Genomic DNA, 23,616 nt, shown 5'->3' on the forward strand with positions numbered 1-23,616 from the left:
TACCGTCGCCTTATTTAGTTGAGGTAGTTGTCTTCAAAGTTGGAAACTTTCCCTCTTTGTCTGTATATTTTATCAAACTTGGAAAGAAGTAAAATGATTTTGGCCAGAAAAAGGTAAAAAGATTTTTCAAACAAAAAACGTATGAGCATGCAAAACAGTAACCAAAATAGTGAAAATGAAAGCTTACCTTTTTCGTGCAATGAAAGCAAGAGGAAGATGATCGATGTTTAAGTTCAGAGACGACGAAGAAGACGAGAGGAAGAAGATGAGATACTCTGACAGTGCTCTGACAAGGAAAAAAGACAAAAAGTTTTCTCTGGGAGATTGAAATTTTTAATCGGGTTTGGAAACAGGGCATGTGTAAGTCAGGTAGACGAAAAGTTGCTTACATATAAAACCATTTCAAAAAAAAATAATACGGCGGTTACATATAACTACGACGTATAAATTACAAAATACGACGGTACATTTAACTTCGGACGTGGTAAATAAATACGACAGTAGTGTTGTAGGTACCATCGTAGTAAACTCAAAAATTAAAGTACATAAGTAATAACTCGCGTCATGGTAGATTATTTAACACGTCGTTTTTATTAATTTACCGACGTGGATTTATGTAATATACGCCGGTCATACCGACGTTGATTTTACAATTTAAACGGCGGTTTTTTTGTAAGGACCGCCGTTGGTTTTAAAAATTTATTCTATAAATTTGTCGCTTTCATTCATTTTCGGTTTACATTTAGGTTCCAAGTTCTTCCTCTCTCAGAGACACTGTCTCTCACATCTCAAAGACAATAATTTGGATGTCTTTCTCAAAGAGAAATTGAGCTTACTCGCATCAAATCTATGTCCACAAGAAGAAGCTTGTCAACTAGCCTTCTCACTTCCTTGATCAAGGCTGATAGGACACTTAGTGCTTCTAATACTCCTTGCTTTCCATCAAAAGAGATGCAAGCCTGGCCTCCACTCGCTGTCGAAGGAAAGTTCGCTTCTTAGGGAAATCTGAAGATCAGATGTGCCTGATCCTCTGCTTGATTTTCTTGGCTAAGAAGATCCGTCAGATTTGTGATAGCCTCTTCCTTTATCCGTAGAGCTTCAAAAGAAGAAGATGGGTTTCAAGAATGCGATAAAGAATAGAAATGGCTTCAGATGGCCTCTAAAGCATGAGCAATCGAATCAGTAGTTGCCGGGAGATATGATGAAGACATTGTCAATGCTTTGAACTATACAAGTCCTGCAGAAAGATAAAGGACCAAACTGTTAAAGAAACTGAAATTATAAATAGATTTTGCTTTCCCGAAGAAATTTTAAATTAATTCAGTTTGAAACAACGACGGTTTTTTGTTATGCCGTCGTTTTTAACTAACACGACGCAATATTTGTTTTGCGACGTGAAATCTTTTCATTTAACATCGTTAGGTATAATATAACCGTCGTTGAAAATTGTTTCTCTGATTGCAAATTTGCAACGACGTTAGGTATAATATTTGTAGATACACAAACGCACACACATCATCAACTTTCAAAAAATTGTCTCTCTGATTGCAAATCTGTGTCATCTGTTAAGATTATGATGTGGAACAGAGTTCCATCCGGTAAGATTTCGTAACCCTTGGGATCTCAGAAAAATCTGGTTATGTCGGCGGTTTTCTATATAAACCGTCGTGGTTATTTCAATTTTTGTCATTAAGTAGATCTACCGACGTAGGATAAGAAAATCAAAGAAAAAAATTGTTAACAAAAATTCTTATTAAACGACGGTTTAAATTAAAGGTACGACGTATAAAATGAATAAATACGACGTTAAATTTTATAGTACGATTTAAAGATAACGTCGTAGAACTATACGAGAATGACGTCGATATATTTATATTTTCCGCCGTTGTACATTAATTTAATACGGCGATATTTTGTATTTTAAAGCCGTGGATTTGTTTGTAATTATACGGCGTCTTATACGAAAACCTCGTCGTGTTATTTTATGAGTAAAAACGGCGGTTTTTATTGAAATCGTCGTCTTTACTTTCTACGTCGGTCGATTCATAACTTCTGCCGTTCTTTGTTGGTTTTGATTTTACACTGCGGAAATCTGTTTCAAATAGACGTCGGTTGTTTAATTAGGTACGTCGTTGTTTTTGAACAGCCATTTGAATCTCCATTTTTAATTGTCTAAGGTGGTATTACACGACGGTGTTTTTAGAACCGTCGTCTTTTTAAAAACCACGACGGTTTTCACTTAGACCGTCGTTGTTTTCTGGTCGTCTTTTTCACTTTTTGTAGTAGTGAGAGTTAAATTTTTCCCAAAGTGTCAAATTGCCATATACAAGCCATCAAATTTAAATTTAACATTTTACATTTAACATCTCCCTTGGAGATGCTCTAAAGAGTATGTCTCGTCTTGTGTATACATGTATATGTTCGTCATCATATATCAGCTACTCCAATTAGATTATCTCATTATCTGTACTTTGTCCAGTAGCTGATATATTGTATATATATTAATATACACACGATGATACATTGTATATCAGCTACTTCAATTAGATTATCTCATTAGCTCTCGTTTCGAATGAGTATGTCTTAGTGGTGTGAGAGACTTCATTAAGCACTTCAATTACATACATTGTATATCTTGTATCAATGGAACATCACTTCGTTTTGTACTAAAAAAAAAATTTATACAATGAATTCAAAATTGTTGGTCCCAGTAATTCATAAATTCCAACTTTAAAAATTCTTTATCCAAAAATAATAGGAATGTGCCCAAAACATGAATAAAAAAGACAATCATAAGAGCTTCAAGTTGGGAAAACAAGAAAGGGAAACAACAAAAGGAAATATATACGACTAGACTGACAACACTAGGAATGCAGGCTACTAACAAAAGTAAAGAAGTTGATCCCCCGACTAGATCACAACTCATATAAATTTTGGGGCTAGAAATATACCACAACAAAAAAAGAAGAAGCAACAAAAACAAATAGTTGCTGAAGAGAAGAGATGTAGAAAAGGAAACCCTTCACTTATCGGTAGTTTGACCACAGCCGCAACATATCTACAATGCACCTTCACAATGCTGTCATTCCGAAATTTTTATCTTATAAGTGTTTTGGGTTTTGAAAGAGAAAGAGAGGGAGAGAGGGACGAAGGGAGGGAAAATAAGGTGGTCGTAGGCGGTGTGGTCGTGATGACTTCAGTTGTTGAGAGGATTAAGAAGGGTGAAGATGTGGGAAAATCGTGGGTGAGGAGAGAGAGTGCTTGTGAAATTTGAAGTGTACTGCGTGCTTAAGTCATCCTATTTCCCATACACGATGGTAGCCACTAAACATATCGTGCAAGCAAGTAGCATAAATGAACTCAGTTAAGTTGGCTAGAGTGTATGTGCTCTTCACTCTGCACACATGAGTTTGAATCTCCCTCCCCGTAGTTTAGATTAAATTAAAATAGAATATCATATGTATTGAAATAAATAAAAACTAGCGTATGTATAAAATAAAAAAACATGTCATGCAAGTTAAAAGCGTACAACATTCTACACATCTGCAATGATTTTTTGAACCTTAATACGATGATCTCTCAATAACGTGGTGCTTTAAATACCACCCCGGTTTTTGTGTTTTCATTGTGTAATCAAAGTCGTCTACTTAGGTTATGGGAGTAATGCCATAATTGTTGAACAATCTATGACTTTGGAGAGTTTAATAAAGGGTTAACTGTTGATTTACTCTATGTACGTTGCTTTCAATTTGCACCCTGAATTGTTTTTTTGGAAATTTGTGAAAAGAAAAAGTTTGTATCCTTAATTTTCCCAAAAATAAAAATAAAAATTTCAAGGTGCAAATTGAAAGCAACGTGCAAGTTCAAGGGGTAAATCAACAATTAACCTTTTAATAGATGCTAGTCAGTTGGTGTTTGTTTCCATGAAAGACGTTGAATTTTATGTCAATTTTTTAGTGTTTTAGGTAAGGTAAGCTGGTGTTTGACTTTGAGAGTTTTCTCGTATCTTGTATTGATTCTAGAAAATGTTTCGGGTGTACCAATTAATTTCTTTTGAATAAGATCTCATTCATTTAAAAGGTTAGTATCAACATTCCATGCAAAATTATTTCCGAGTGCATAAAGTACAAACTTTTTTCACCCAACATTAATATATTTGTACGTACTTCTTGTGTTCTTTCTACCTTTCGCCATAACATAACCATCACCACTACTATTGTCAACACTAATTTCTAAACTAGCACATATTTATATGTACTTCAACTTAACAATTTTTCTTTGCTTTTTTTTTTTTTTTTTTTTTTTTTGTGTGGGAAGCATGAAATCTTAGCACAGAATACAATACTTTTGTTTTTCCCAAAAAATTAATTTTAAAAAAATTTCGAAATGTACGCATCAAATTAAACTGTTTAAAAGTAACAGAGAAATTCTTAGAAGAAAAGTCTATAATCATTTGATGTAATACTATTTGTCAGAGTAAATCATGAGTTCAAAGTAGAACAGTAGTTGCATTAAAAAAGAATCATTAAAAATATTTAAAAATTAAAGAAAAAGAAGCATTATAATGAAGAAAAAAAAAAAACCCACCCTAAAAACCCTAATACCAGACAGCTCAGTCCAAAAAATAAACCAAGACAGCTGTGTTGAAAACGTTAACCTAATACCCCTACCCACAGCATTGAAGCCTCCTGTTTTGCGAAACCACTATTCTAGAACATTCGTCCTCATCTATAAAAACTCAAAGGGTACTTAGCCATCTCTCACACTCTAATCACTAATTAGGGTTTTGGATCGATCAGCTTCCAAAGAGAGAGAATGGTGAAGACATCTGAGGCGTCTGAAGCCCGAGATGAAGAGTCTGATGATGGTGTCGTTTCTACAGGAGAGCCTGAGCTCAGGTTTCCTACACATCGAATCAATGATTTACCAGAAGTATATTTCTATGTCCTTGTCTCTTTTGTTTATCTTTGCCATGTTAATTTCTGTGCTTAATTTAAATTTCGTTTTCTTGCTTCTTGTCTGCGTAGATCTGTCAGATCTGTCTGTGAAACTCTAAAGAGTCTCCTCTGATTTCTCTTGTTGTTTGGATCTAAATCTAGTCTAGACGGATGCGCTTATGTTGGGGTCTAAGTTTTATCATCTACCGAAACTAATCCTCAAGTTCTTTCTTTGTGCATGTGATTGGTTTTATCAATCCCATGTATCTTTGAAATTTGTTTGAAGGTGTAACATGGTAGTTACATATAGTAACGTTCCTTTCTTGTCTACGAACGTAGCCAATCACCGTGGGGGAAACAAAATAATTTTCCTCTGTCGTTTCAGTCTGCCACAGCTTGTCGAGTTTGCATGTTACAAAATGTTCCTAACTCAAAGATGGTAGATGTTGATTTTAAACAAGAAGCAAATCTTACAGTCTAGTCTATGTGATAACATCTCTCTATATGGCACGGGTTTCTTCCACTGACATTTTTTTTTAATCTTGCTTTCTTCCAGAATTGACAGAGATCTCCTGGGGTCTTAGCTGTTTGGATGCACAACCCCTCTTCCTGTAAGTACTCAATTTCATCTACTTTTATTAGTGGGAATTTAGCCCAAGTATTTTGAAGTTGCGACATTGATTGAGTAGATTCTCATATCTTATTTTGGACCAAGTTTATGATGTATATATGCAAAATTCTTTCATTTTCATTCTCCTAGCTTCATATTTGGATTATGAACTATTATAAATATCTGAATTTTCTTTCCCATGCATGTTCTGTTGTTTCATTTGTCATCCAAATGATACAGATTATCTAGGTGCAAAAATTGAAGATTCACACTTGGGAAAGAGAGAGGCGTCCAACGGCCTCTAGGATTCCAGTTATTTCTTCAATCAGGAAGTTCATCAAATCTACACCTTTCTTGTTGAGATGCTCCAGTGGAATCCTCACACTCCTAATCTGTCTTAAATCACAATCTGCACTTATTAACAAGTCCCCTAATCTCTTAAGCTAGCGACGGTGATCAACACCTTTTCGTGAAGCAAAGGCAAGGGCCTGACTGAATGCAGTCAATTGAGCCACTGTAAAGCAGCATTGCCACTCCAGCAGCCTTCTGGCTTGCCACTCTATCAGCCTTCCATTCAAAATCCTGGACACTCAAACTTTGAAAAGTCAAAGGACTGGCCTAAGTCTAGCCGATTAGTTATATATATGTATGTATGTGCCTCAACTTTGCTGGGTTGTATGTGGTCGTAATCTAATGATTAACAAAAGAAAGGATCACTTTTTTCTTGTTAAAACAAGGTATATTTCTTATTGGAATTAAAAAAAAAATTCTATCAATATTTTTCCATAGTGGCCAAGGTTTATACTTCTTTCTTGTATGCTTGGCTTACACTGTTGATACATCAAATAATTTTGCTCAGTGAAAGATAACGCACATACAATCGAAAAAGAAAAAAGAACCAACCAAAGAATAGAAAAACGAAAGTGCTAATAAAGCTAACTTCCTTAACTTCTCACAGATGGTTGGGATGAGTCTCCACCAGATATTGGACTAGAAAATAAGAAAGGCTTCGGTGCAATTTGCAAAGCATGAAGGGGCCCTTCCAGCATCTCTACTACTTTGCTCATTGATGGCCGATCAGATGGAATTGTTTGAATGCACCACAAACTTATCAATATCAACTTTCTTGCTACTTCTTTTCCCCCTTCTGATATGCCCTCCAAGATATTTTCATCCTTCTCTAGCTCTAGATCTTTATAAACATTTTGTGGAAACAGTTCGCTGGTATGAGACCCTCCGTAATCCAAATTCTTTCTTGCTCCAACCATTTCAAGAACCAACATCCCGTAGCTGTAAACATCAGATTTCGGAGATATTCCTCCAAAGTTTCGACTAAATACTTCTGGCGCCATGTATCCTGCAGTTCCTCTTGCTCCCAACATGGACACAATACTCTCCTCCGTCTTGCATAATTTGGCAAGGCCGAAATCTGATATTTTCGGGCAGAAGTCTTTGTCCAGAAGAATGTTCTGTGGCTTTATGTCAAAATGCAAAATTCTTGTGTTGCAACCACGATGTAAGTATTCCAGCCCTCGCGCAACGCCTGCTGAAATTTCGAATAAGATTTTCCATTCTAAACGAGGAAAATTTGTGTTAGAAGATCCTTGCTTATGTATGAATTTGTCTAAGGATCCATTAGGCATGAACTCATAGATCAAAGCTCTTTTATGCCTCTCATAACAGAATCCTGAAAGCTTGACTATGTTGACATGGGAAGTTCTACTAATGCTTGCAACTTCATTAATGAAGTCTTCTCCATTACCCTTTGCCTCGTTTAGGACTTTGACTGCCACAAGATGGCCATCAGGTAGGGTTCCTTTGTATACAGTGCCATATCCTCCTTTGCCAACCTTATCTTTGAATGAGTTTGTGAGTTTCTTTACATCTGAATAACTGTACCGCTTTGGGGTAAACGAGCCATAATTCTGTATAACTTGTTCGATATCAAGCTCATACCTGTGCTCCGTTTTGAAGTACTTCTTCAAGATGAACTTCCTTTTCCTTGATATGAATATGATGCAAATGACGCCGATGGTTATACCAACACCTGTCCAAAAAGCTGTATCCAAACAGTGTGCAAGTTAATTAGGCAGTTCATTAATTTTCAGAAGGAAGAAACTTGAAGTCTATGTTATATATATATATATATATATATATATATATATATATACATATGTATATGTATGTATTTCTTTTTCAAGAAAATTGAAGTCTATGTTATTTTTCAAAACTTCATTTTTAGATGTTTTACAAAAGATTGGCCAAATATTGTTCTTGCAGAAAATCAATTGGATCGAAAATCATTTAACCATTTGATTATCATTGTGCTCGTTTATGACTTTTAGAGCCCTATTTTATTTGGCTAATTTTGTCGTAATAATAATTTATGAATAAAATACAATCCTGTATTTGAATTATATCACTTTCTTGAAGCTTTCGTCATACCTATTGCCCCTTTGCGCTGAATATCTGCCACAAATAGGCATAAATAATCATTAATAATGAGAGAGAGAGATATATATATATATATATATATATATATATATATATTACAACATTGCTTACAAACTATGGTATTATGCATGCGACCCATTAGTTGGCAACTTGGCATCAATTAAAAGTCAACCATGTGAGAAATCTAGAATTGAAGCTCTGAATCTTATGCTTGATAAGCTCAAATCTAAAGGGATTCAATTGGGATGAAATCATAGAAATAAAAGAGAAGACCAAAATAAATGTTCGAGGACTAGAGAATTCATAAACTAAACTGAGGGACCAAAGAGAGGATCGAAATAATTAAAATAATTAAATAGGCCGAAAATTCGTTTAGTTGGTGATGTAGCATGCCATCAATGGTCAGACATTTGATTTTACTTGTTAATTGTTTTATCTGGTCTTCAATATTAACTTGAAAGCATATGTTGACTTGTACAACTAAATTGGTATTAACATTTTTAATCATTCAGTTATAAATGCATATCATATGGATGAATAAGACCCTGGTAGGATTGTCAAGCTTTCGATTTAATATGTTTTTTACAGAGCTTCTTTTAATATCAAAGTGAAATTCAGCACTGGTGACCTCGGGTGCAAGGATAACTATTCTTAACCATTTAAGCTATAAGTTCTTTACATAACAATCTTTAAAGGTGGTAAAAAGCTTGAATTTACTATGTCCCTAGTGGATTCCCAATCTCTACATTTACAAATAGTGCATTTACTTACATCTAGTTTGATTTAAACCATTACAACAATTTAATGGTTAGATTTGTTGCCACATCAACTAGTCTGATCTTAATAATTACAGTTTCAATAATTTTATATTTCACTATTTCAATTTAAAAATTAGGCTAGATGATGCAGCAACAAGTCTAACCGATTGTTCAAATAATTTCAATTCAACAAAATGCACCATTTGTAAATGCAAAGTCTAAACCCCAAGCTCTCTCACAAGTATGAGCTAAAACAATGACCTAAGTAGCAAGGAAAAAAAAAATATAGTATTAAACTGATTTAAAAGTTTCTAGCATTTTCCCAATCAAACAAGAGATACACACATACCTGATTTTACTGCACATGTGATTGCATAGGGCTGATCTTTGCAAAAACAAACAAATCCACCATGAGTTGTAGTTTTATTATTATACCCACATGTTCCTCCTGATCCCTCACAATAGTTGCATTGGTCATTATCAATCTGCAACTCCAATTCAAAACCCTCATCCACCGCATCTTCGACGCTTGTTTGATTGTTCTCAAGAGCCCGAGCAGCTGTTTCAAAAACTGGAACAAGCACCTCAGTTTTGCAGGTATAGTTAGCAAATGGATGCTCATCACCTGTTTGATGAAAGGCCACACTGACATCACTGCCGTTTATTGTGCAAACCTGTGAATTAGTAGATGGTGTACTTGTATTGCATCCGTAGTAAAAGGTCAGGTTTGCAAGCCCAGAAGCATAATTAAACAGAGAGACGTTGATGCTGGTGTTGACTATAGTACTCTGGGGACAGATTTTGTTCCAATAATCCTGCCTCGCAACTTTAACAGTCCGTGGATTTTTCGGGTTCATTTCGAGTATTCGGAAGCTGGTATTCACCATGTTGATCACCGGGACATTGTCTAGGCATTGAACTTCAAACCAAGGTTGACCACAGTAACTTGCTCTGTTGAGTCCCCAGAAGGGGTACCAGATGTCTTTGATGCCACCACAGTTAATAGCTTTTCTGCAGTTTGCATATTGTGGATCTTCTCCACATAGACAAAACTGTATGTTGATTGAAATGAAGAAACTGATGGTCAAAAGGAGGAGGTTTGAAGATTGACATAGAAGAATTTGCATCTTCTTTTAGAGGAAAGTTCAGAGTGAGAGACGAGAAAGCCAAGTTAATGAACAAAATGGGAATTCACAGGTTTGCAACTAGCTAGGAAGGAGGTCGTGATTAAGGAGTTCCTCAAGTATTTGTTATTAATTTATTGTGCCAAGTTTTCAATTGTTGACCTTTGATTTTAATAAACATATAGATAGAAGACTTTTCCTTGCGATCAAAGCAACCTGGTAACAGATTAGTATTTAAGACAGGATTATTGGAACACAATCTGTCCCCATATATCATTAGAGATATCAAAGCGACCTGGTTTTAAGATTTTTAGTTAACTAATGATCAGAAATGCTACGGGCACCAACTATTTTAATGAACCAGCTTGATTTGGTCATAACCAATATGTCGGCAATTTTTTATTTTTTATGTTATGTTACTTGGCAATTTCTTTTCGAATAGAAATACCAAAGTGGAAGGACCGCTGAAAGTGAAGACACCTGGTGTTTAGATGAGGCTGATTTTGCATAAGAAATACAAAGCCGGATTTCCCCCAGTTGCAGAATATACATACAAATTAAAATTAAAATTTATGTGAACAAGACACACCCAAATCAAATTCATCCTATTTGGAGTTGATACATCATTAAATAAGTGGATATCAGCACATAACTTATTTCAACTGCTCTCCATGTAAAGAACAAATCACCACACTAAACCCTTTCTTCTCTTAAAGGTGTCAACTCGGTCAGTGCTCATCCGAGACTTTTCAGGCTTGTTTGGCTTTTTAGACTTCTCAAGTCGACTATCTAAGCTGTTTCTAGAAACTTCCGGAAGATCAGAACCCAATTCGGATGAATCTGAAGTGCCGGTTTCAGGTGGTTCGCATTTGTCAGAATCTACTGTACTTGTTTTAGAACCATTTGTGGCTGATTTTGACCTGCCAAGGCTATGTACAAATTTCTTTAGATGTTTAATGAATTCTGGGTAAAGCTCAAGATTGCAATGTCCACCTCCACTAAGCCATAAAGGTTCATACTTTTCCTTGCAAAGCACCCAAAGTTGTTTCCCATGAGATGAATCTACAACCTCATCTGCTGTCCCCTGGACAAGTAACATTTTAGTTTATCACTACTTTCCACAAAACATGTGGCAAATTCTAGTATGAGAGGAGATGGAAAGGAAATGTGACCTGGTGGCTACACTCTCCTGATCCCAACCAGGTGATCATAGTTAGAATCTCACATAAAATGCAATCCTCACACCACTCCTGAATAGGTTTTTTTCCTAAACTAAGTCAACTTATCTCACTCATGGATAGATGCTGCATGAATCACGCTTTTATCAATTCTTACCCATGCCCAGTTTGATTTGAAACTTTGAAGTTATAAGCAGATGTATGTTTCAACTTAGTATTTGATCATGGCTCAGATTTGACACTTAAAATTCCTAACAATTCAATGGAAGAACTTAATCTGTGATGAACATATTCGATCAATAGTTATAGTCCACATGCTATGTAATATGTTGAAATTCAATTAAAGAGTTCTTTGATGCCAATATCTCTGAAGTTCTAAATCATGCTAAAGAAATTCATGTGGTTACATTTTGAACTATGCCTTCAGATGTGTGTGTGCAGAAAACTGAGGGAGAGGAGATACACTTACATGTATAACCAGGACAGGGCAGTTCACCATTGCCATTTTGTCGATATTCTGGAAAAACATAAAAAGCAATATAAGCCCATTTGCAGGATGAAAGAAGCAGGCAGTGCAGAATCACTGGTACGAAACTACCTTGTAAATATCAAACCAGTATGTCCGCTTGACAGGGTACAACACCCTCAGCCCAGACAAAATAGGACTGTGTAACACCACACCTCTCAAGGTTGGTAAACGTGATGCAAGATCAACAGTTGGGCCACTACCAACAGACTGGCCATATAATATTAGTTGCTCATCTTTGACCCCATATTTCTCCTTGAGGCATTTATAAGCTGCATCAATGTCGGCATATGTATTATATTCAGTTGCCTGTTTCAAGAGGAAAGGGTGACTATTACATTATCACACATGTTACAGAACAAAAATCTTAACAGCTATTAAATTTATCCAATGACGTATTGAATAATTCAAACAAATTAATCTGGCAAGCAATAGACAACAATGATTGAGTTATCAAATCCACATTTCGTGCATCCCTTGTAATATTGTCTATAGCAAAAATGTATCAAAAATATATGCGGATGCATCGAGCAACAGTCCATTTTTCTCCTCGAAAATCAACAACCAAACACAATGATTTTGACATGCTAAAGAAACTCCAACCTTAAGTTTCTAAAGTCACAGTCCTCAAATAATGCATCTATACTCACATTCTCTACAATTAAGTGCCCAGAAATAAGATTTCAACAAAATTTATTGTTTCAATTTAAAATTTAAAATTCCCCAGTATGTGACTAAGAAGAAAAGATGTCCCCAAAAGTATTCCTTTATATGTCAATCCGCAATTAAAAGTACCCATCCAAATAAAAGTATAGTAATTTCTTTGACAGCCTGAGGAGCAGCTTAATATTTTTAACAAGGAAAAAAAAAGACAATGATATCACCCCCTCACCAAAAAGAAAAAACAATGCACACACAAAGGGACAGCTGACATTATGCACTGCACCATATGGAGTCGGACAAACCGTAACAAATTATAAGAAGCTAGCCATCTTATAACAGAACCATTGGGCCTAGGCATCTCACCTTTCCAGTTGACTGTCCATAGCCAGAGTAATCATAGCTGCAAAATCCATTTAACAACTATTAAGTTAATCCAATAATAGAAACATATTATAATTAGTGCAAGAAAGAGGTATTCTTAAATAATAATAAAACATTAATCAGGGCCGCCAGTATAACTGCACAGGGTCCCCCACATTAATAAGAGCCCCAAGGTGAGGAGAAGTCTCTAGTATGTGCTCAGTGTTCTTTGGGGATACATCAAAAGTTTGTGAGAATGCTTGTTGGTTGCTACAATTATGAAAGAAATATTGTATTTGAGTTCTATAATCTCAAAGCCACTGCATGCACATGATATGTTTTATAGGAAATTGAACATCTTGTCCTGTTTGCTCTGTTTGATAAAATTATGGAGTCATTCTAAGATTGATATTCTTAATCTTCTTTCACAGATTGGATTTCAAACTGGAAGATCTTTAATCTTTGTGACAATAGAAGAAGGACTTGCCTGCTACACTATCAAAGGCAACTCTCTCTTCTTCGCGCTTCAAGTTTCCACTGCAAGCTTCTGGATATCAAGTGTTTCATTAGTTTCTGTTTTTAATTTCACTTTAGCTTCTATTTCTAATTTCACTTTAGCTTCTATATGTGTGGTCATTTGGTTTTTAACTCAAGTGTTTAGTGGATATGTACGTTGTATCACCTGTGTGTTCAGCAATATGAGTTAATATCTTCCAAAAATCAAAGGTAAAAATTCTGAATCTTTCTCCCTCTAGCTATTTTGATTTCATAATTTCAGTTGGTTGCTTCAGTTTCACATGCGTTTTCTTTGTGTGAGTGTTAAAAAGGACTCATTATTTATCCCTGCACAGGGCCTCAAATCTCAGAGATGGAGCTGAACATAGTCCTGTTTCATTTTTAACAGAAACCTCCTATCTGTATTTTGATGTGTCTGTGGAAGTAAAAGAAACCCAACAAGAACCTTTTTCATCATGCTAGCATTTGAATTTTGAATAAAGTCTAAACCCAATTGAACCAGATACACAGCTTGAGAACTACATAGCAACAGAATGCATATTGCATGTTTCAGTCATTTGGGATTGTTGGTGCGTATTGCATGCATGTTACTAAAGAAAAAATCAACTCGATGTAGCTATATCTTCCTCTTCCCATTTCAACTACAGGACTGTAAGATCAATAGTGACCTGATCAAATTTGTCAATAGCAATCAACAGTAAGATTAGTTACTCTATTTATTATTAACTTTCACTCAAGATGATTAGTTACTATTATTTTAATTTATCCAAGACAGTGTCTAAGTCTAAACAATTAATGCAGACCTCCATATTGTTGCTGGAAAACAACATACAGAAACCTAACTCCCACCAGAAACACCTCAATCTTTCTATTACCAAATCTGTCTCAAAACTTATCCATGCATGCAATTCAATTGATATATGGAATGACAGTCTCAAACAATGTAGAGCCTTTCACTAATATGGATGGCAAAGTGCAAATACGTTGCCAATCTTTGCTATCTGCCATTTGATCAAATGAAGAGTGCAGATTTTAATCTACAACCTGTATTTACCCAGCCAGGCCCAAACAGTATCTTTTGTTTAAAATAAAATAATAAAAAATATGGCAGCACAACCCCTCTGATTAAATTTTCTTTTCCCCCATGCTAGGAACACTGGCGACGAGATTTGATGGAGTTATCAGTGTGGCAACGGCATGGGGAACCTGGGACTAGAGCCTGAAGAACTGTAAGATGAGGATGAGGAAGGAGGATATATCGTATTCCTCAATGAGATTGGCCTGGTGTTCCTCGCCCTTGATGGATACAAGGGCATCAACATCCAAAAATAAGATCCTATAGTAGAGAAGATATCATAAAAGATTTTCACAACCTCATAACAATCTGTGTCTACTCATTACATATCTACTATGTCTACCTATTACATCTATTTTAAACCTGTACACCATATCTGAACTATTCTGATATGACAATACTATACTCTCTGACTTTTCTCTACCAACTAATAAACATCTCCCAGCAGACAAAGGATTCTTAAAGGCTAGAAGACAGACAGCATTTCTAACAGCAATCTATAAGTTACTAATGCAAAATTAATGCAAAATTAATGCAAAATTTTGGGTTCCACTTATGAGTTTCATAACTGGCTCCACACTTGTATTCAGAGTTATCAGTAAGTGAGGACCAACCACCAATCCTGGATTTATTGCAAATTTGCAAAAAAATCACAATTCAGTTCACATTTGGAAATTCCAAACCGCTTCCTCAGCTAGAAAACTAGCTAAGGTCTTTTAAACCGCATAACGATGCTTCCAATTTTCACAGACAGCTAGATCTGAAAAACAAGATTCGTCAATTACTCCATCAATAGAAGAGGATTTTTACTAAACCCAACTGCTGGCACAAAGTATGTATAAGTTACAACCATCCTTTACTGTGATGGGGTTGTGGAGAAAACTTTTCTTCACCGGAGTGGTTTTCTTTCTTTCAATAAAGTTTAGTTTCTTTTGGTTTGTCACTGTTTTGGGTCCTGGGTGGTAATTACAAGATTGTGGATTATTAAATCTACTACCTTCATTTGATCCAATGGTGGATGGCAAACATCCACAACTACAATGTACTTTGCCATCCACATTAGAGAAAGGGTAAAATAATATATGTTCATTATTATACAGCAATGTATATAATATCACGAAGCTCAACTGCTTGGCCAGACTGTTGAAATTAATTGCAGTGAATTGACATACAGTGAGTCAGATATCAGCGCAATAAATGCTACATGGGCAATGGTTAACTAAATACATGTAATCAGAGATGCAAACAAAGAGATATTATGCCACAACCCAAAAGATGCGACGTCAACATGTAATGAAAACACATGCATACAAAATTACAAATTGATATTATGTTTCCATTCAGATATTTGAGCATTTTATTGGTGAATATGAAATTCTTCTTTGTTTTTGCTCCAGAAGTTTAGATAGATAAATTTTATAGAAAACAGTGTGCATCATCATCAACAATTTCATTCATTGTTTGCAAACTGCATGTAGACATGCATGCAAAATAGCACAATACTTACAAACTCTCCTCGAAGAACCACTATTCACTACCACATAATTTGGCATAAATGTTACTCTTGCAAGTGAGTTTGCACCATTTGTGATGGTAGGCATGGTACAGACTGCATGCAACAGCCAAAAACATCTATTCTACCTTTTCCACACAAAGGAGAAACATAACTATGATATAAGATTCTGAGGCCACCATTCCAATTATGTTTACAGAGTTTTCTTACAAGAAAAGGTAACTTTTACACGAACAAAGAGTCAAAGAATCAATCAAAAAGCAACATGAGTTTGATGGTCATTGAAAAAATTAAGCTCTGCTCACTTTATAAATAGTAAAATATCTACGGAAAACTGAAAAGATGTCATGGAATTAGAAAGCAAGATATGGTATATAGATTGACTTTCAACTAGCTGGCACGATTTCAGTGTGCTAAGAATTAAGCTGTCTTTGTTTCGTGTATAGGAAAATATATACATTTGTTTAGTAAATTTGTTGATTTTCTTTAGTTTGGTGTTGATTTGCAATTCCGCGTTTCTGGGAAATATTTGTATAAGGAAACAACTGAGACAACCAGTTTCTTAATGAATTTGCTTCCTAATATATCTTCACAACTAATAACTCTAAAAGTTTCCATTTATACAGAATAACAGGTTCCTCCAACACCACCTATAAATTAACTAAATTAACTAACACCCAATGCTCCAAAAACTTCAATCCACAAGAATTATTGCTAAACCAAATGAAAGCATTCAAATTTGAACTCAAATTCAAAATCCCAGAAGCCAAATCCACCATTGAAAACCTCAACAACAAAAAAAAAAACCAAAAAACGAAAAAAATAATAATAATAATAAACTTACTTACCCCATCAAATTAACCCGAAGGCGAGCACTCAATTCCACGAAGAGCTCGAACATCTGGCCCAAATCAGCAGCATTTCCATGGGAGTAGAGCATAGTAGCCGAGGCCTTGGGGTGCTTGACGTGTACGGCCACGATTTCATTCCCTCGGCGAGTCCTGAGCTTGATCACATCCACGTCGTCCCTTCTAGGCACCTCCGGAATGTACAGGACCCCTCCACACGACTCGTCGGGGATGACTCTGTACGACGGCGGATTCGGCGGGAAAAACGCGAACTTGGCTGCAATTGAAGAGGTCACTCCGCCCATCTTATCGTTCTCATCACAGGCGAAACCAAAATTCATAGACCCCAACCACACACCATTGGATCGATCTGACGGTCGTAAATCGACAGAGATATGAGCACGACAGAAAAAAATGACGGTGGGCCAGCGGTGGCGCGTGTAGATGGAAGTCGGTGTCCCGTGAGAATTCAAGGAAGAGAACGTGTCAAAGTTAGCCGAGGAAATCACATCATCGTATTTTGAAGTGTTTGCAATTGCTTTTGTTTTTGTTTTCCTTTTTTTTGTGACGGCGATTTTATATGAATGTCTACTGTGTATGGCAGGAGGACGTTGAATTTTGTATAATCAAACTTTGGATAAGATAAGGGGGGAAGTGGGGCCTACGGAGGTGGTTTCGATGGCCGATTGGGTTTAGGCTCTTTTTGAGATTGCTTTTTTTGGTCAAAAACTTGTTTCACTTTAAAGTTAAACTGTTTGGTAAAAATAAAATATCCCGATTATTTTAAAAGCAATGTCCTTTTGATAACAGCTTTTAAAAGCAAGCTATGGGTTGCTTTAAAAAGCTATTTTCGAAAGAAGTAGAGATAAGCATTTAATGAATTTTTTTAGTTCCCATTCCACATCCAACTCCACCACCACCTCCACAACCACCACCACCATATCCTCCTCATCCTCTGTCATTGCCACCACAACCACCACCTCCACATCCACCACTACCTCCACAACCAACACCATCACCACCACCACGCAGCCAAGGGGGGAGGTGTGCTGAGGCCTACAAGGGCCTTGCCCCTCCCAAAATTTTGAAATAGTATATATATTGCCTTTGCATTGTACAACTTAGGACAATATATATATTAAATTAATGCTTGTGGCCCCCCACAATAAAGAGAAAGAGGGATTTACATTTTCCCCTCCAACTAAACGACTCTTTCCTTAACAATATGGCAAAGTTACTCCTAGATTCTACCAACATAATTAATAAAAATTAAAAGAAATAGCCAATCAAATCTTTCTTTCACAAGTATATTTAAGAAAATAGGAAATTAAAGATAATCGGTTATTTATTTATTTACAAGCTTAACACTGAGAAAGAAATCAACCTTAAACTCTAATATATTGGCCCCTCCACACATAAAATCCTGGCTCCGCCACTGCAAGCAACCGTCGCCACCTCCACAACCACCATCCCCACCACCACCGCTACCATAACCACAACCACCAACTCCACATTCATCACCACCACCACCTTCACCTCGATCTCTTTCACCACGACCTCCACTCCACTAGCACGACCACTACCACCACATGATTAACACATAACACTTTCAACATCATCATCATGTCTATTTTAGTCATTATTCATAGTTACAACAGTTTTATATTAAAATTTACCAAACAGTTTTGACACTGCTTTTTGTATTAACAATACTTTTAAAATACTGTTTACCAAATATGGAGCTATTTTACTTTACATCTAATTATTTTCAAAAGCACAGCATAAGCAACTTTTTTTTAAAAGTGACAACAATCCTGAACTAGACCTTAATGATGTGTGGGGTCTACTTAGTGTTTGATCATCTATATTGATGTTGCGGTGTTTGTTTTGAAAACTTGTCATTGAGTCGTGGAATCACGTGGTGTTTACAGGTGTGTTGGATGACAAAAAAAGTATACGAGGGATATTCGTTGTTAGGTCTTGGGACTGAGCATATGATATGTTGTTCTGCTTTGTTAGACTAGAGAGAGAGAGAGAGAGAGAGAGAGAGAGAGAGAGAGAGAGAGAGAGAGGCTGTTGTGGTGGTGGGGGATGGCCCAGAGAGTGGAGGCTGAGAGGTAGGGGTGGTCGGGATAGGGAGAGGAGATAGGAGAGAGGAGAGAGGAAAGAGAGGAGAGAAGTTGCAAATTTTATTATTATATAGTTTTTAATTTTTAAAAATTTATTTTTTATCATTGGATATATAGGCCCACATGTGTGCCACATCATCAATCTAACATATTTTTGGATGGAACCTGAAGACAGTAAGGACAATTTGTGAGCACACTTATTAACTTTGAGGACCACAAATGACAAAAAAACAAAACAAAAAGGATGCAATCTGATAGTTTTCAAACCTCAGGGACGTTTTGTGATAAAAAAAAAAAAGTCAATTTTATAAGCTTTATTCCTACTCCAATAAATATTAGCCCACTCCTGAAGCATATAGCAAATAATAAAAATTAATCTAAACCTATATAAATTTGATTAGAAGCAAAACTCACGCTAAGGCTCTAACAACTTGAGCTATTCTAATTGTACTGATATTGGGTTACACCCACAGAGAGCAAACATCAAAACATTTCTTCTAGTCACCCAAAACGTCATATTTGAACCTTGAGAACCTAGAGGAAGTACCTCTCTTCCTCTAAAAAATTGTACCAACCTATCTTCAGTGGGTTCTTCAATCTTGGTAAGTTTTTTTTTTGTTTTTTATATTCAATTTCCTTCTAATTGTTATTGTTAAGTTCTTACAATTTAGGGTTTTGGTGAAAACTTTTGGAGATTGTTGATATATTTATATTTTATTTTTGCAACTTGAATTATTAATTAGCATATATAATCAAAGATTTTGATACACTCAAAGATAGAAGGGTTCCACTTCACTAGGTAAGCTCTTTAAATTTTTTCTCAACCGAACATATTTTTTTTGAAGTTGGATAATTTGTTTGATTTAGTATTTATTAATATTTTGTACTTCTTTATGTTATATTTGCTCGTACTGTGGCCTTGTTTGATTTATAAAATTTTATTTACATTTTTGTTTCAAGAGAAAAAAAAAAAGGCTTATAATATATCTCCTTTATAAATAAAAAAATATTTAGCCTACCACCACCATTGCTTAAATTACCATATTATTCATGTATTGGTATCAATAAGTTTGTAAAGAAAGTTGGTGCATCGTAGCATTGTTGAATATGATATGTGTACTTGGAATGCAAGTTGAGGAAAAGAATCTCCCCTTGTAATAAAAATTTATTCATTAGAGAAAGTTCAAATACGTTGTTAAATCTAAGCCCTCAAACTCACCTTAAGAATCAAAGTAGAGATTAGCAGAGAAGCAAACAACACACATATAAAGTGAGAATTGAAGATCTAAAACAATTAAGAAAAGAACAATCAACAGTTGGTAATATAAAAGACCCCAAAAAAATGAGTAATAACTAGCAATAACATCTTCAAAGTGCAGTAGTGACCAACTCATCTACATTAATGGGATGATTCATGTTTTTCATCAACAAGATTGGGTAAATGACTCAGCCAAACATTGTGCAAAGGAAACATTTTGTGTTTCCTCATACGAGAACAAACTTTTCTTGAATCATTGTTTCTTGGGTTGGAATATCCGAAACCAAATGTCCTCTACAAAACTTTCTCATCCACACCTTGCCCCGGAGGTATCATGTAGTTTTGTGAAGTTGGAAAATGTAAGATCCGTGAGCTTAGGAAGCAAGATCGGTGAATAATCCTACATCTTTTGGGAACAGAAAAGTGAAATGCCTTATAAGAGCAGTTGTCATCTCACCTAGTAAGGTGCATTTTGGGCAATATAACATAAGCTTGAGCCCAAAAATAAAACCGTGAAGGCCTAGACCCAATTTCTTGCTAGTGGGAGTGAGCTGTGGCAATTTGGTATCAAAGCTAGACCCCAACCGGAAGTGTGTCAACGAGGACGTTGGCCCTCAATGGGGGGGATTATAAAACCCGTGAGATTGGGAAGTAAGATCGGTGAACAATTCCCCATCCCTCGGAGAGGGAAAGATGAAGTGCCTTATAGGGGCAGTTGCCAAACTACTACAAAAATCAAAATAGACGACGGGAAACAACCGTCGTCTAGAAGGTTTTTCAACCGTCGTGAAATCAACCGCCATCTTTTGTACAAAAAACAACGACGGTTAATAGCCGACGTCGTTAAGGCATTCAACGTCCAAATTTATTACGAACCTGTAACACCCCGACTCCAAATTTAATTCCTATTTTAATTTATTTAAGTGAAATTACAAATTTACCCTTGGGGTAGGGTGAATTGGTCATTTTCTTATCCGGAAGGAGTTTCAGACCACGACTGGTATTTTTGGGTAGGTTGTATTGAGCCGAATTCGTAGACATGCGGTAGGCTTGAATCGGAGTTGTAACGAAGATTCGGCGATCAAAATAAGTTCAGTGGCAAACTTGTAAATATTTCGAAACGTTTGGTAAAAACCAGATTTTTCACCTCAGCTCTCTCTCTCTCTCCTCGCACGCTCAGCCTTTGTCTCTCTCTCTCTCTCTCTCCTCCGTTTCTCTCTCCCCGACCCGAGCACTCTCTCTCTTCGGTTCTCTCAGCTCCGGCCACGGCAGGACGTGAGACCAGCCCTATTAGCTTCGTCTCGACGCCTCGGTCAAGGCCCGCTAGTTTTCCCCGCAGAAAAACTCGAGAATTGCCAACGGTATCGATTGGTTCAAACTGAATTTTTCACGTCGTTGCGCAGTCTTTGCCGCCCAAACCCGGTGAAACAGGTGATGTTCCTTCTACTTTTTCCGAGTTCTAGCTGTCTGTTGCATAGGATTGGATCGATTTGCTATGTAGAATGCCGATTTCAAAACCTTGGTTTTGGCTGGATTTCAAAGTGAAATTTTGGCCAGTTGCCGTCCAAATTAGACCTCCCCGTAGTTGAATGAAGTGATGCTTGCATCGAGTAGTATCTAGGATAGGAAGGGTGAGCGGTGGTGTGGAGCTTTTCCATCGTCGGAATTTACTCTACACACCCACGCGCTGCAGGCGCATGTGGCGGCGCGTGGGCAAGGGGGTGAAGCTATATTTTGTCCTGATGAGATCCTCAAGTTGTCACGAGTGTGTAGGATTTCGAGGATCTCAATTCGGACGTCGTTTGACTATCCAACGGATTTCGCATATTGTGTGTTATCCAGGTTCGATAGGCTCTGACCGTTGGATCATTTCCTAATTAAAATATGTTGTTCTAGGTACTCTTAGAATCGTGTAGAACTTCACGGATCATGAATCGGAGCCTCAGATGTTCTGATTCAATAATTCAAAGTTTGTGGGTTAGCAATAACCGTCCATTTGTGAGCGATTCCTAAACCTATAACCGAACCTTAGGATATCTCATTCTACGTACACGCACCGGGAACTTGAGGATTTAAGTATTTATTTATGATTTCTGTTTCGAAGTGCTTTATATTATTTAAGGGTTCGTATCTCGAAATAAGTGCTTCGACTGCACATACTCAGCAGGCAGGACCCTCTCAGGGTCAGGCAGCTTGGGACTATCTGTGAGTGGACTTTGTTTTCAATCATACGCATGGTTTTATTGATGAAAGATTTATGCATAATGTTTTAAATGGTTTATTGGATATACTATATATTTGATGGTTGAATTGGATGTTTTATAACACTTTGGCAATATATTTTTGGGTTTGGATGTATTTGAGTATGTTGATATGGATTTTGGGAAATTCTATATATATTATCTATGTATGGAGTATGTAGGTTGTTGATGTCAGATTGTGGAAAGATTGAGTATGAGGGGTTGTTGAGAAAAAATGTATGAGCATACTATGTAAGTACCATCCCTTTGTTACTAGACTTCTCACACGTGGCGTTGGTAGTTCCGGCGTGTGGGAAGAACATGTGATTATTGGTCTTACACTTGGCGTTGGTAGTTCCGGCGTGTGAGACACTTCCCATACGTGGCGTTTGTAGTTTCGACGTATGGGAAGAGTATGTATATTGCTTGGAATCATCACACATGGCATTGGTAGTTCCGGTGTGTGATGATGTAGTCTGCGCGCGTAGAACTTGGTTTTGAGTATGTGAGCTACACGTGGCGTTTGTAGTTCCGGCGTGTGAGCTATGAAGTTTCGTCCACCGGTTGGACCGCTCATCCCTAGCTGCAGGATAGCACCTGGAAATCCTGCGGGCTAGCCAAACAATCCCTTGGTTGGATTGTTTCCCCAGTACATAAGTAATGAGAGAAGTATATGATATATCTATATTTATATATTTATATATATACATAGGTGTGAGTGTAAATCCATTAAAGTATACGTAGTGGGCTGGCAAGAGCAGTATAAGTTTGGGAATGGAGTTTGTGGTTTGAGATTTTGGGTTCAATGGGTTGCTGAGATTAATGTTTTTGAGTATTTGATTATGAATGGTGAACTTACATGTCTTGAGCAATATTTTTACATGGTGGGGTTATTATGTTGTTTTAACAGCAAACTTTATTTTTGTCCACTCACATATTTTTTGTTTTACGCCCCCCAGCTAGTAGTCGCTCCAGGAAGGTTGCAAGCGGTGTTCGAAGGCCGAATCGTTTACATCAGTAGATTAGGCTTCGAGAAATTTCCTTCTACTCAACTATTCTTGTAAACTAAATTCAATAAATGCTCTGTTATTGCCCATGTTAGATTTTACTTGTGAGGCCTGAGGCCATTTAGTATGTTTTGTTTGTATGGATGTATGTTGGAAGCATGCTACTAGTTGGGATTATTTTTTATGTATGTTATGCAGGTTGAATTTTTGTTGGGTTTGTTCAATTTACAGGAGAGACTCTGCCAAAATTTTGGTAGAATGTCTCAGTTTTTAATAAGTGGGCTCGGCATTTGGGTGATGTCGGTAACAAAGACGGGGTCCGCTCCGGTTTCTGAGAAAATCCAGGGCGGGTCCTATAAGAACCGACTAGTAATTACTATATAATTAGCCTAAAATGAAATATTCGACAACATTAGACGA

The 23,616-nt window shown here is 36.6% G+C and overlaps 1 protein-coding gene, 1 long non-coding RNA gene and 1 pseudogene across 2 annotated transcripts; 1 reads left to right on the forward strand and 2 right to left on the reverse strand.

Annotated features, from left to right (window-relative positions):
* The window catches only part of LOC117623518, a 90,663-nt pseudogene that overhangs the window by 21,228 nt on the left and 45,819 nt on the right, over positions 1 to 23,616 (reverse strand).
* On the forward strand, positions 4,711 to 6,343 carry LOC117623525. Its single transcript, XR_004585145.1, has 3 exons — positions 4,711 to 4,932; positions 5,494 to 5,548; positions 5,788 to 6,343. It is a non-coding gene; the product is annotated as an uncharacterized LOC117623525 (long non-coding RNA).
* On the reverse strand, positions 10,355 to 17,152 carry LOC117623521 (alpha/beta hydrolase domain-containing protein 17B). The gene is made up of 5 exons (XM_034354533.1): positions 16,563 to 17,152; positions 12,614 to 12,650; positions 11,660 to 11,896; positions 11,531 to 11,578; positions 10,355 to 10,967 (listed from the first exon to the last, which is right to left on the reverse strand). The coding sequence occupies exons 1-5, from the start codon at positions 16,901 to 16,903 to the stop codon at positions 10,569 to 10,571; spliced, it is 1,062 nt and encodes a 353-aa protein (XP_034210424.1). The 5' UTR covers positions 16,904 to 17,152; the 3' UTR covers positions 10,355 to 10,568.

This window comes from Prunus dulcis, chromosome 3, assembly GCF_902201215.1.
Source record: "Prunus dulcis chromosome 3, ALMONDv2, whole genome shotgun sequence".
Classification (NCBI taxonomy): Eukaryota; Viridiplantae; Streptophyta; class Magnoliopsida; order Rosales; family Rosaceae; genus Prunus; species Prunus dulcis.

Coding starts and splice junctions, on each gene's coding strand:
- LOC117623521 (XM_034354533.1), bottom strand. CDS start 16,903: ATGAATTTTGGTTTCGCCTGTGATGAGAACGATAAGATGGGCGGAGTG. Junction 11,897..12,613: donor ATGGACAGTCAACTGGAAAG/GTGAGATGCCTA, acceptor CTCTTGAAACAG/GCAACTGAATATAATACATA. Junction 11,579..11,659: donor ACTGGTTTGATATTTACAAG/GTAGTTTCGTAC, acceptor ATGTTTTTCCAG/AATATCGACAAAATGGCAAT.